Genomic DNA, 14,254 nt, shown 5'->3' with positions numbered 1-14,254 from the left:
ATGTAGAAACCTGTGTCTGTGTGTCTAGATGTATGAAAAAGAAATATGAATGTTTGCCTATAACATATTTTTTTGTTAACCGTTTTTGTCACGTGGAACCCAAGCAAAAAGATAAAAATTACCATCAAAAGTCATCATCATCATATCATTAAAAAAAAAAAAAAAAAAAAAAACACTGCGATGAATATGTGTGTGTGTGTGAGAGAGAATTAAATTGCTTAATCAGTAGAGAAAAGGTAAGATTTCATCTGAAATCAAGTCAGCTTTTGACACTTTCATTGCAAAGAGCTTTCATAATCACACACTGCCTAGTGGGTGTACTATGATGGGTTGTGTGTGGGGGGGATACTAACAGACCTCCACCCCACCTTATGCGGTTGAGAAGAGGGTGTTGAGAAAAGGAAAATGTAGTGATTATCCGGTCAAGATAAAATGAATGAGTCAAGAATGTAAAATGAAAGTGGCAGAAAAGAAGAGGGGATGGCATATGAGAGGTAAAAAGAGAACTGGAAAGGAGGGGGGCTGAGCAGAAGACGGAGTGGTAAGAGGGGGCCAAAGTTGTTGATATTTGATCCTAATATCCAGGAAAGTAATAATTGAAAAATATATATGTATATTTATATATATATTAATATATATATATATTTATTTATTTATTTATATTTATATATTCATCTATATGTATATGATAAAATTGGATGTGATAATTTTCAATTTTCCCATTTTTTTCCACATAAAAAAAAGAAAAAGTTTTTTTTTTCTCCCTATATTTGTTTATGCCCATCCACTGTACAGGAGTTTGAAAAGGGATTCCTTTAATAGGGGGTCCACGCGAGTTCGCAGATCATTGCTGCCAATCATTTTTTGTTAGACAAAAATACAGTTTTTTTTTCTTTTCTTTTTTATTCAACTTCTTTTTTTCAGCATTTTTCAATATGGACATTTTCTTTTTTTGCCCTTTCATGTAACATAGTCAAAATGGTTGCAAAAAAGGACTTTTCTCTTCAATTCTTGCTTAAAAACAATTTTACTCTGGTTTTTAAGTTGCAAGTCTTTGTTTTTTTTTTTAAAACTTTTTTTATATCCAGAAAAAGAAAATCTCTAGACTAAACTGTGATGGCTTTTGCCATTTTTCGCCTTCATTTCAAGTTATTGTTTCAAATTATTGATAATAAAGAACCTTGTTACTGCGATAACAAGCAGCAACAGAAAGAGACGTAGATGTTTCCCCTAATCGTTATCTTTCTTTTTTTTTCTTTTTATATTAAAAAATCCATTTGTGATAATTAGTAGAACACAGGTTCTTCAAATAACTGCACATCCATCAACACTAATGGATTCATCTTATTTGATGTCCAATGGTTCAAGTCTCTTAAAGTCAAAATTGACCAGCTACAGTCTTTTAGCGCCAGAATAAATTTTAAACAGAAACTTCCACCAATCAACTGCAATGATTTGCAAGTCTCCGTTCAAATCTGGCGTGTAAATTTGAAAGACCTGAAAACTTTGAATCGCCATTTTTGGATTTAACTGTGTTCACTTTCATCGTTCTTTTAACATTTTCCATCTCAATTGCAAATTTGATCATCACGGGGTTTGCTAGCTAGGTCCATCCAATGTCCAGTGGGTTTTTGTTAACCACCCCCTACGAATCAAATAGCGATAACAGGTCGTCATTGTTGTTGCTGCCATTACCATTATTCCCTGAGCCCGGAGTCCCACCAGCACCATCCCCAGCATTTTCAGGAGGTCCTAAATATGACAAAAGTTCCATCGGATCTCCAATATTCTCAGGAAGAAGCTGAAAAAAACAAAAAAAAAAAAATCCTATATTGACAAGTTCACAAACTAAGCGTTAATAGAAAAAGAAAAAATACAGTTATATACTTATAACAAAACGCAAGTTATCTTACTAGGGTGATACTATGGATGGCCCCACCACAGGGAGTGTTAGGAAGTAACTTATAAAAAAAAGAAAAAAAAATTTGTTGTAAATAACCGGAGACAATGGTTAGAAATGATTCACAAGGGTGGTCGGATGAATATTGGAAGTCGAATGAGTAGTCAGTTGGGAGTGGCTTAGAGGGAGAGTACATTTTCCAATTAGACAAAGACCAGATATAGAATTTGCTCATTCTCAAGTCAATAGATTCAGAAGTCTTGGGTTTGTGACAATTAAAAATTTTGCAGATTAGAACAGACTGAGCAAAGCTTTAGCAGACCAGAGATGAGTTGACTTCAACGATGATCTTAGCCATATTATCTCAATTGTCTTAAGTGATACACAAAAACTTAAAAATGTTGACTTTAGCATTTGGTGGGTCATTTTTTTCGCAATGGTATTGCACACTCAGAATACAACTAATCTCTACAGAATGTATCAGAGTTTGCATTTTCTCATGTGAGTTTGTGTTTTTTTTTTTTAATACTTGTAAACCAGTGGCTACACCTTAGGCAATCACTAATATGAAAGATGACGACATGGCCAGAATGAGAAGAAATGAAGATGAACAGAAAACCTTGAGGTTGGCAGTCGTTGAGAAAGATGGCATGGTTATACAGATAATTGATCTAGATGATTTCTGTCAGATGTCAGAGCGTTGCTTACTCAACTGCTGCTTAAGTGTGAATGTAGCTAAACCTAACTTGACATTATAGCTAACTCCTGGTACTAAAGGCAACATGTTAGATGTTGGTATTAGCATTGCGAACACGCTATCACGGCTTGCTGTTGCGTTGCTTGAGGAAGGTTCAGGAAGTTGCTGCAAATCCTTACAGGTACACACACACACACACATTTTCTTTAAGATTCCAAGTACTTTTCAACCTGTGTGTGCTTCGCCATATTGCATGGCAGTTAAACATGGGCTCTAAACACTTCTGATCTCCAACAGTTTTGGCCTGCCATGATCAAGTGGATGTGGATGTTGCTAATTCAAAGAAAAAATTTTATTATCAGAAACTTTAGTATTGGTGAAACTACAAATGCCTTCTACACTTGGCATCTTGGGTAGTTTAGCCATGTATGTCATTTCTTGCATAATGTGTGGGAATATCTCAGGCACTAGAAAGCATAGTAGACTAAGGAAGATGTGATTTGAACGTGCAAGCCATGCCATAATATTACAATGTAAGGAATTTGATGTCAAAAAAAGGAATGGTTTGACATTTGAACTTTTAATAAGATTAACCGTCTCTGCCATATAAAAGTAATCTGTGCTGCGGCTGAGTCACCAGAAAGAATCGGTTCAACTGATTCAAGGGGAATATATATACATATATATCTTTGATCTTTATATTAGTGGTAAAATCCGGTGAACTTATATCTAAGTAAACAATGAGATTTAATCAGACACTATTTTAATGTTTAATCTTGATTTTTGTTGGACACGAATGTTTATGTAGGCAAATACTGTTAATATATGGAAATTTATCTGTGGAGTTGAGAGCATAAATATAAAAAGATTTTAAACAGAAATATTGAATATTTAGAATTTTAAAAAAATTAAAAAATAAGATACGCACATCTAGAGCTTCTTGACCTTGGCCTTCTCCATCAATAATAGCAGCTGGATCAAAATTCAAGTCTCCCAAATTTCGATGATGTGACAAAGTGTCTGTAGGTGTGGGCGTTGAGCTGTTGGGTTGATGACTAAGAGGGTGATTGCCATTGGATAAACTGTTTGGAATTTGTGATTGGCTGGGCGGTGTCATGTGATTGTTCATGCTTGAAGGAGGTTGTTGCTGGTCAATTCCTGAATGTTGAGGCCGCAACTGTTGACCAGCCTGTTCACCAGCTGGGTTGTACTGGCCTGCTGAGGGTGGCATGTGACCACCCATCTGTTTCTCATTTGAATGAGTTTGCTGTTGTTGCTGCTGCTGTTGTTGCTGCTGCTGCTGTTGTTGTTGTTGCTGTTGCTGCTGCTGTTGCTGTTGTTGCTGCTGCATAGAAGATTGACTACCTGGAGGGACACCACCCATATTTTCACTGATGTGGCTCAACTGTCCAGGAAAGTCCGGAGGTCGACCCTGGAAGTTTCCACTCCCATCGTTATAATTACTACCTGCAAATGGGGCACCTGAAGCAAAAAGATTGAAATATATCCATTAGTAACAGCAGATACCACACAGTTTTGAGTAATGAACAAAACTATAGATTAGCTGAAAGCCTATTATATGGAAAAAAAAATGATTTTAAATTTCAAGATAAGCGACAAACATACTTTAACCTTGAATGACAGAATATTTATACTCTCAAAAATAATACAACACAATTGCAATCACTTCAATACCAGAAACACACATTCATCTAGTGTTATATAGTGAATGCTGTGTATGTTAGTTAGTGTTAAATTTATTTTCCGTTTAGTTGCAGTTTTAGAATTGCTGAAGGATGAACCTGTACACCTGTCTGGTAGGGTTCAAGGTTAAATCAGCTGAAGAGGACAAGTGAGAAAAACCAATGGATCCATCTTAATGTAATCTACCCAATAGTGAGTACATGAATATGTTGCTAACATTTTAGAGGAGATCACAATACAAATACATTGCCCTTCTTTTTTTTAAATAGCATTGGACATTTTATGTATGTATATATATATATATATATATATATATATATATATATATATATATATATTACATATATTTATATTAGTTTTAAAAGATTTAAAATTTAAAACTATTCAAGAAGTTCCTTTGTTAGAAAATCGCTTATTTTGTAAGTCAATTTTGTAAATCTTATACTGCAATATACAAGTTTTCACTATATTTTATCTTAGTAATGTAAACAAATATGTTCTTGCAAGGATTATCAGTTAATTGCCATAAGAACTGTTTGAGATTTAATAATAATATATAAAGTCAACTTCAACTAATCACAGTTGAGCCAAATCAAAAAGGCAGATCATGTACAACGGACTCAATATCCTTGTGAACCAAAAAGAAAAAGATGCTGAAAAGAAATAAATCAACATTTTATCTTTTGTATTGGCATGTCAACAAGCAGAAATTTATATTTCTAAGTAGACAAAATGAAAAGAATGCATACCATACTCCGGAGGTTTCACAGGGTAAGTCCGGGGTTTCATGTCAGGCATGTCTATGAAGAAGTAAATGAAAAAAAAAAAAAATTATTTCAAGTAGTGAGACAACTTTCAAAGTAACAAAAATATCCTAATATGAGGGAGTGGAGAAGATAAAAACATAGAAATTGTTTGAACAAAATCACAAATTAAGTCAAGAGATATTTGAAATCATAATAATGCTCCTCTTCTCGCATGGTCATGTGGCAAAAGCGAACAAAAGGTAGGAAATTTCTGATGAACTTATGATGCAACCAAGTGGCAATTTTTTATGGAATAAATGTTTTAAATACTCCAGATTGTTGATGGTGATCAGTTCAACCATGAAGAATCAAAAGATGTTTATGCAATCCATGTGATAAAACTACATAATCTCTAACAGGTTTTAAATTTAGTGTGCCTTATTTTAAAAGTTAAATTATTTAGAAAGCCATTCTTAATATGGGGAGGAGAAGGTATTTTCTTAACTATTCTGTACTTTCACCTAACAAATTATTAAATAAGAAACTGACATACAGAATACAGACCGTGTTGAAATAATAATGCCATTCTTAATATGAGGGAGGGTATGTTTTTTAATATTCCATATTTTCACCTAATAATTTAATAAATAAAAAAAAACTGACATACAATACAGACCATGTAGAAATAACATTTAGAAAACCATTCTTAATATGGTAAAAGGACGGTAAACTATTTGTAAACTATTCTGTACTTTACCTAACAATTTTATAAATAAAAAAACTGACATACGGAATACGGACCGTGCTAAATATTAACGTTATTATTTAGAAAGCCATTCTTTATATGGGAAGAGAAGGGTATGTTTAACTATACGTGATGAAATTACCAAAATTCGTTGTCATTTTTATCTTTATACAAAAATAAAGACTTTGTGTTGTCTTTAAAATTTTTCATCATAAAGGTATTGTTTTTTTTTGTTCAGTCTATCAATTTTTAGTGACTTAACTCCTAAATCAATGTACTTGTTCCACATATAATATGAAGGTTTTGCCGTTTCTCATTCAATATCCATGGAAAATAACTAATTGCCACGATCTTGTTTTTCTTTGAGACACAATCTATAAATTGATATTTACCTTGTGAAGATGGAGGCATAGAATATGGTGAAGGTTGATGTCCTGGACCAAATTCCCATGAGTTCATTGTTGGGAGGGGCATACTGGAAGGAGACATGGCTTTCATCCAACGACTGTTGCCAGCACTGCATTGATCTGAAAGAGTAACGTTCAAAACGAATTGATAAGAACTCTGATTATTGTCTCCAAAAAACTCATACAGAAACTTTACAAGAGTTTCTCTGATCTGAGATTCAATTCCAAATTTATCTTAGCACTTAACGTAAATATCATTAACTAACCCGACAAGCAGCAAAATCCCTCTCCTTCATTGTAGATGTCCTAAGACACCAGAAAGCCTACTCTAATAGTTCTTTTCCCCAAACCGCTAGACTTTAAAACTTTGTTTTCTGCTTCCCTGATTGTACTTACATGCACAAATTTAAATGTAGTGTGAACACACATCTCACTGATCAACTGTCTGCATTGTGTCCTTGTAGATATAGTCTCAAGTAGTAGCCTCTTTACGTTCAAATGATAATATGCGGTTTGGGAGTGTTCATAAAATTTTTCTTTTTTAAATCTTGAATGTGTTTTTTGTTACAAGCATTCATTTTGGATAATGTCGAGACTTGCTTACAATCCAGCTTGCATTACATTTCTCAATGATGATGCCATGTGAGAGAATAGTTTGCCGAATTGTTCGCTCAAGTTTTCTGTTCACAAGTGGCGCAGATAAGAGACAATGAGATGTTTGTTGATGAACAGAGAGCAAGAAAAAAAACAAGCACGAATGCGTGGTCCCCCTCTTGTGCTACATGTGAGATGACGCCACAAAAAATGAAGAAATGATGAATGTGAGAAGTGTAAAGGGCCAACATTGCCTTCACATTTTTGCCAAGTTTCAGAAAAATCTAATGAATGGAGCAAAAATTATGGGGTAAAAAGTGTCATTTTTTTGCAATTTTGGGGCATTTGTGATCCCTTTTGAGCTCCTGAGAATGCCAAATCCCAGTAAAACGGACAAACGATGCAGTTTCACACCTTAACACATGTATATTTGAATTCAGCACCATGAAAACTACTATGTAGGTATAGATATCAAGTTCTTGAGCAATATGAAAAAAAGAGCTCTAAAAAGGCATGTTTTTTTAGCTCTAAAACCAGAATTTTGCCAGGGTCACCCATACTGAATTTATATTAAGAACAATAGCCTCCACATTTTGGCCAAGTTTCAGGAAAATCTAATGGATGGATCAAACGCTATAGGGCAAAAGTGTAATTTTTGGCAATTTTGGGGTGGTTTTTTTTTTTTTACCTCTTTTGAGCCCCTGGGGACACCGAACCCCAGTGTAAATGGATAACGGTGCAGTTTCAGGCCTTAACACATGTATATTTGAGTTGACCACTGTGAAAAGCCACTATATAGTCAGACATTAGTTTTTGTTGAGAAATATGAAAAAAGAGCCACAAAAAGAAGCGATTTTAGCACTGAAAGTCCCCGGGGGCATGAACAAGAATTTTGCCAGGGTCACCCATACTGGATTTATATTAAGAATAATGGGCTCCACATTTTGGCCAAGTTTCAAAAAATCTAATGGATGGATCAAAAGTTATGGGGCAAAATGTGTCATTTTGGGCCATTTTTTACCTTTTTTGAGCCCCTGGTGCAACGGGAACTTTTGTAAAAAAAATTTTTTACTGTGCACATCTATTTAATGAAATACAATTTGTGGTAAAATTTCAGGAAAACTAATGGACAGTAATCTGGCAATAGTTCAGACTAACGGACGCCACTGAAAACATAGGATCCTCTCTGATAAATCGGGGGGACCAAAATGGATTCATGCTTTTATGAAGGTATTAGTGCAAACTAAACATGTGCGATCAAAAGTTAGAATTTAGCTTGAAATAATTTTCAGTGCTGCTAATTATGAACTCATCAAGCATCTCCAAGAATGACAGTTATATATATTATTTGTATGAAAATCTTTATAGCAAGTAAGCTCCACCAAAACATTTATGTTCAATCCACCAGGGAGGAGAGGTCACAATTGTCATACATATAGTTTATTACTATCATATATATATTAGTAGTATGAAAATAGCAGTAAGTTAAACAAAAACGTTTCTATTTGATTCAAAATAGAAATCTGCTTTACTGCCAGATGAAAGAAACGTTTCTGCATAGCTTACTTGCCATAAGTATATTTTCATACAACTAAACTCTAATCAGATATTCAGGACTTTTGAAGTAAATATTGGACATATATATATATATATATATATACACACACACACACACATTATATATAACATAAAACATTAACATATATCCAAGATATTTTATTTGAAACATTCTAAAAGTATATCTATTGTATTTAAGAGGAAGTCTGGTTTTATGCATAAATATATAAAGAATGGATCTACTTTTAGAAATTATTTTATATATATATATATATATATATATATATTCAGAATGTGAGAGAATATATAATTATTTCCACAACCAGACAGGGTAGAAGCTCACGAAAGTCATGATAGCCAACAAACCGGAAGTCCAAGACTCAAGTTTCACCCTCATTTGGGCTCATCAGTTAGAGTTTAGATGTATCTAACTCATGAGCCCAAATGAGGGCAAAACTAGAGTATTCGACTTCTGGCTGTCATAACTTGTAAGCTGCAACACTGACTGTGGAAATAATTTATATATATATATATATATATATATATATATATATATATATATATATATATATGTGTGTGTGTGTGTTATAGTTAATGCCTTAATGGTCACGAGTAATGAAAAAACGCCAAGTGGTAGGTATAGTTTTTAAAAACAGTATGTGAAGTTAATTGTGAATGTTGATAAATTTAAGGATTCATTTGTTTGAGAACGATAAAATGCCGTGTACACTATTTATTTTTACATAAGAAGGGGGGGCAGAGAGAAAGGCGGGGAGTTGGGGGAGTGGGAAGAAATACAGATTTTTTTTTAAATGCAATACATTACACTTTCTAGTTTGTGAGGAATATCCATTCATCTCTGGTGAGTTGTTTAGTCATCTTTTGCTATACAATGAATCACATGCAAGTCAGAATATAATGAGGATTCAGGCATCTGCATAAAAAATGAACATTTTAGAGTGTGAATTTATTCAATCTTCGTCCCATCAGATTAGACAATTTCTGCAATGATCTCGTCCCTGTTGATTGCGGTGTAATGCTGGTTCTGTATAGTTGTAGGAAGTTCACCTTCCCAGGCTTTGCCTTCTCTTTTTGAGAAGGGGTTAGTTTATTGCTAATCGCCTGAGACACCGTAATCGGGGAATGCCAATAGGATTGCCCTGGCACATTTTGCAGGTCAGAATGCCCCTCTTCGAAAGCACTGACTTCTCAATCACGCTTTCTGATCCTGGTGTTAGTTCTAGCAGTGGGAGAGAACCAAATTTTGTCATTTTGTCATTTGGGACAATAACTGATGATAATTACATCACAGTATTACGAGTTGTGTTTTAACATCTCTAGTGAAGAAATATATTGAACCATTCGAAATTAATGAATTGTTTCCGTGATCTAGAAACAATATAAAACCATTTGAAAATGAATGAAATAAACCACTTACCATTGTCATCAGGTTCTTGCTTCACGGCAGTTTTTAATGGGACAGGTTTCCAACTTGCAGTCTGGTCAATAGTAACTTCTTCAAAATCTGTTTGAGCAAGGTTATTAAGCACTGCCCAGATGTATTGGTCAATTTCAAGACCTTCTAATAAAGCCGTTTTGCTGTCGAAAGGAAACGGTATCTCATTTATTAGTGATCAGAAAAATATACAAAATTACTGACAAAATTATTTGTACAACCATCACTTTTGAATTTTTTGATCCATTTTTCAATACTGCCTCTATGATCATAAGTTCATAAACAAAAAAATATCACAATTTTTCGAATAACAGATTAAAGACAACAAATTTCAAAAGTCTACATTATTTGGATTTTTCAGACTAGTGTTCACATCTTAAGTGTTATTTCCACGTTTCTGTCGATGTAATATATATATCTATATAAATAATATGAAGTCATACGTAATGATATATATAGTGATAAGTAGTACGATTGTACAACTAAAAACAAAATAATGGTAAAATTCAGTTCTAAGTTACACTCTTCTGGAGGTTGAAGATTCAAGATTCAGTGCAGGTAACAATCAAAATTACAATTGCAAATTACTTAGAACTTCTACTTAGAACTTCATGGCTGACAGAATGAAAGCATGCAACCCACATTGATTAAATATAACGGTTCTGTTGGAAATTCCATAAAGATTCCAGAGTTTGACAGAAAGCTTTCCAAATTCGACAAGATACAGTTGAAGGTAGGTTACATCAACCAAAACGTTGTGAAAATAATAATCAAGATAAGAACAGTAATTCCAATAATCTAAAAAATCGAGAAACATATTTAAAACAGGAAAAGATAAAATCATTCAAACAATTGAAAATAATGTTTTCAATTGATTCATACATAGACATACATCGAAAAAATTATTTTATTAATAAAAACTATTCAGGATAATATTTTTGATACTTCCATCAAAGAACATCACATGGTGCATAGAGTGTCATCATTATTATTTTTACATTAATAACACAGTAGACAAAGGAGCTTAGCACGGACTTGAGACTGAAGAATAAGTAACTTCACGTTTGAAAATCGGTTACACCGGGGTTTCAAACTGGTTATATCAAGATGTATGGTACAGTCTAATACAAAGAGGTTTAAATAGTTTGACTTAACAGAATTTGGATGATAGTAAAGCAAAATTGTCACTAAGAACTGCACAAAAAAATTGTATTGCAAGAGTTGTTTTGAGCGAAATTGACAACAGTGTGGATACAATGAGTTGGAGTCTAAACAATCCAATGTTTAAATAGAAACCGTGTCATGTGGTTGTTTGGTTTAATTTTGCCAAATGTTCTTGGACAAAGAAAATGGCTTTTTGTAACCACTACTATACAGAGATGAAAGAAGTATAACTTTTTGGACATAATGATTTACATGAGATTCTGTGCATAAAAGTTGATCTTTTCTCTCAAAGAACACAGCACTAAAACATGGAGGCAACTTCATGCTCAAGGGAATAATTGCAATGCAAGAAATGAAATCTGAAGACTACAATATTAAACAATTTTCAGCACAAAATATTGATCTAAGTTGTCATTTCCAGCAAGATAATGATTTCTAACGCTTGTGTAAGTCGGTGTTTATGCGGCTTCTGAAAAAGAAAAATTCTGCAATGGCCTCCAAGAATCCTGATTTAAACCCTATTGAAAACCTACAACAAGAATTGAATGACAATTGTCAAAATTCAGAAATTAGAATGTTTAATTAAAAATGAATAGAAAATCATATAAAAACATGTTAATATTTTGATTTGTTTAATGAATAAAAACCTCTGAAGTAATGAATATTTGCTAACCATTTATACAGAGACAAATATGGAGAAATTAGAAAAGAATGTCATTTTTTGTGAATATAATATATTCAATGATTCATTATGGTGGTTTCAAATAGACAGGAAGTTATGCCGAGAGAAACCAGAACTGGTATTAACTCTTCATGGCTATGCATCACTTAATTCAAGCCAATAAATTTGGCTTTTTTCTTTCTTAATATATACATTTATTTTCATTGTTTTACTTGGTATAGTCGTGGCTTGTTTTTGGCATCATTGTAAAATTTATAGCAATTTGGACACCATAGTATTTTGCCACAATATTAATACAACAATCTGGTCATCAAATACTTATAACTGTTTACTATGTATACCTGCAGATTCGGCATTTATAGGCACATAATTTCTTTCAATTCTGGTGTTAATTACCAGTGGCCTAAGATTCTAGCCTACGAAGTCAAGGGTGACTTTATGACAGGATTTGAGTCTCCCGACCAACATTAATTATCAGTTCCTACACTGATAAGTGCATAAGCATGAAACACTAGCATCTGTAGGTACAAAAATAATTGATATTTAGGTAGTATTCCTTGATTTATGCAAACATTGTTAAACACCATAGAATTTTTTGTTTAACTATACTCTCTTTTTTTTTTTATCTTTCTCTCCAGTTTTTCATTTTTCAACATCACCTGAAAATGATTTGTAGAAGAATCAACAGTACTCAGGATACATTGGGAATCTTTTGAGTTTTTAATCATGAGAAAAATTGAAAAAACTAAGAGTGAAGAATCCTGTGTCCTATCGTATTTAACAATGTCTTTGTTTCAATGTGCTTTTAGACACAATAGAGTGAAATGGAATGTCTTTGAATACAAAAGATCAATGTAATTAAAGAAACATGTTTGCAAATGTTTAAATTGATGATCATTATGGTTCAGACACTGATGATAATGCACACCATAGTGACAGTTAAAGTGTGGGAGTACATTTTCAGAAACACTTTGAATGTAGATATAGTTTCAAATGCTGCAAAAAGCAAAAGAGATATAATATGCAAAGCAGCTGTCAAGTTGGATAAATTTTGGAGCAGCAGTAAAGATTCCAATGCATAAGTTGAATTTTGAAAAATGTCATAATTTCTGTAGTTTCCAATGATTATTAGACTTGGCCGAAAGGTTTTTCTCTTTCAAAACACAACAAAAGATTTAATAATGGAATGAACAGCTTTTAGTCCACAGTTTTAAAATCTTGTATTTTACATATGTCAAACACATACAAGAATAATATGAAGAATTATTAATAAGTACAGAATTTGGACATGTGTTAAAAAGAAAAGATGTTGGTGGAATGTAAACTTACTTGCAGACAGGACAGCGCCATGATCCTCGCTCGCAGTTTAATTGTAGGTAAGATTCCAGGTCGAAACACTAATAAAAAATTTTTTTAAAAATGAGGGAGATCATTAAAACTAGAAGTACAAATATTTACTTGAAGAAAGACAAATTAACTAAGGAATCTGTGACTATCATAATATTCATCATAATATTCAGTTCACATGCTAGCATGTGTTAGATGTTTGACTTCCAAATTAATTTATCTATGACCAAGTCACCATCCCTCTTTCTTGCAAATTCATTTTCACGGTACAAATTTTTTAGATAAGGATTGATAATTCATATTTGAATTTTTCAGACTACTCTAATCATCTCGAGCGTCATTTTCACAATGTTTCTTCAGTCAATGTAAACTCCGACCTTGTTTGAGTATATCCTGTTGCACTCTGAATCTGCACAGAATTTCTAACGGAACCTTTAGAGTTAGAATGCTCTCTTTTTGTCAACCATGACCAAAAATACAATGGCGAAATAATTAGGACTTCTACCCAGTCATGGCTGATGGTTTGAGAACATGCTACATTCATGGATTAAACAAACGATTGCGTTCAAAATTCTGTGCAGATTCCAGAGTTTGACCAAAAGATTCCAGAGTTCTACAAGATAAACCTGAAGAAGATCGTCGGGTTATATTGACTAAAACATTATGCTACCTCAATTGTTTTTCTATATCTACTAACCTAAATTTTCATTCTTTCAACGTAGCCATACCATCAAAATCTGTTTTTCACACATCCTGTATTGTCTAGATTCAAGCTTTCTACAGAGTGCCATTTAAAGCTTTTTGAGAAGCAAATCGCCAGTTTATTTTTTTCATACAATACTAAAAAGTATCTGCTTTCTTTGATGCAGGAAAAAAAGTCAGATGAGATTGTAAACGAGATTAGAACAATGGGGAGGAGGTGTTCAGGGAACCCTATTCTACCTTGACAAAGTTCAAAACCAGCTTTGACATCTAGTAGGTGCCTTTTTCTCCTCTGTGCAACATCTTTCTGACAGAAGACTTGTTACATGTCCATCTTTGTTCTATCGTTATTTTCATCGCAGGTGCTTAACTGAGTTTCACTATGCCCCACTCCTGAAAAAACATTCACAGCAAACACATGTACAGCTACAACCACTGTCAACAAATTGCCCCCACTCTGTGCCTAAATCGAAACGCAAATTCCATGAACAAAAATTCTTTCCTACAACTGCTCATTTATGGAATTCTGTACTGCAAATCTACTTTCCAGTTG

At 33.4% G+C, this 14,254-nt stretch overlaps 1 protein-coding gene across 14 annotated transcripts in view; it reads right to left on the bottom strand.

Annotated features, from left to right (window-relative positions):
• Window positions 1-911: 911 nt before the first annotated feature.
• Window positions 912-14,254, bottom strand: part of LOC145254896 (zinc finger MIZ domain-containing protein 1-like) — a 1,089,917-nt gene continuing 1,076,574 nt past the window's right edge. For all 14 annotated transcript variants that reach the window (XM_080113820.1, XM_080113822.1, XM_080113819.1 and 11 more), the window contains 6 exons: window positions 12,982-13,049; window positions 9,789-9,949; window positions 6,185-6,319; window positions 5,051-5,101; window positions 3,526-4,079; window positions 912-1,801 (listed from right to left, as the gene is read on the bottom strand). In XM_080113820.1, coding sequence (XP_079969946.1) covers window positions 1,646-1,801; window positions 3,526-4,079; window positions 5,051-5,101; window positions 6,185-6,319; window positions 9,789-9,949; window positions 12,982-13,049 — 1,125 coding nt within the window. In that variant the 3' untranslated portion in view covers window positions 912-1,645. The remainder of the gene's footprint in view (window positions 1,802-3,525; window positions 4,080-5,050; window positions 5,102-6,184; window positions 6,320-9,788; window positions 9,950-12,981; window positions 13,050-14,254) is intronic.

This window comes from Euprymna scolopes, chromosome 30 (assembly GCF_053919585.1).
Source record: "Euprymna scolopes isolate OS-2025 chromosome 30, ASM5391958v1, whole genome shotgun sequence".
Taxonomy (NCBI): Eukaryota; Metazoa; Mollusca; class Cephalopoda; order Sepiida; family Sepiolidae; genus Euprymna; species Euprymna scolopes.
The sequence above is the reverse complement of the archived record's forward strand: the minus strand, read 5'-3'. Positions and strand labels throughout refer to the sequence as shown.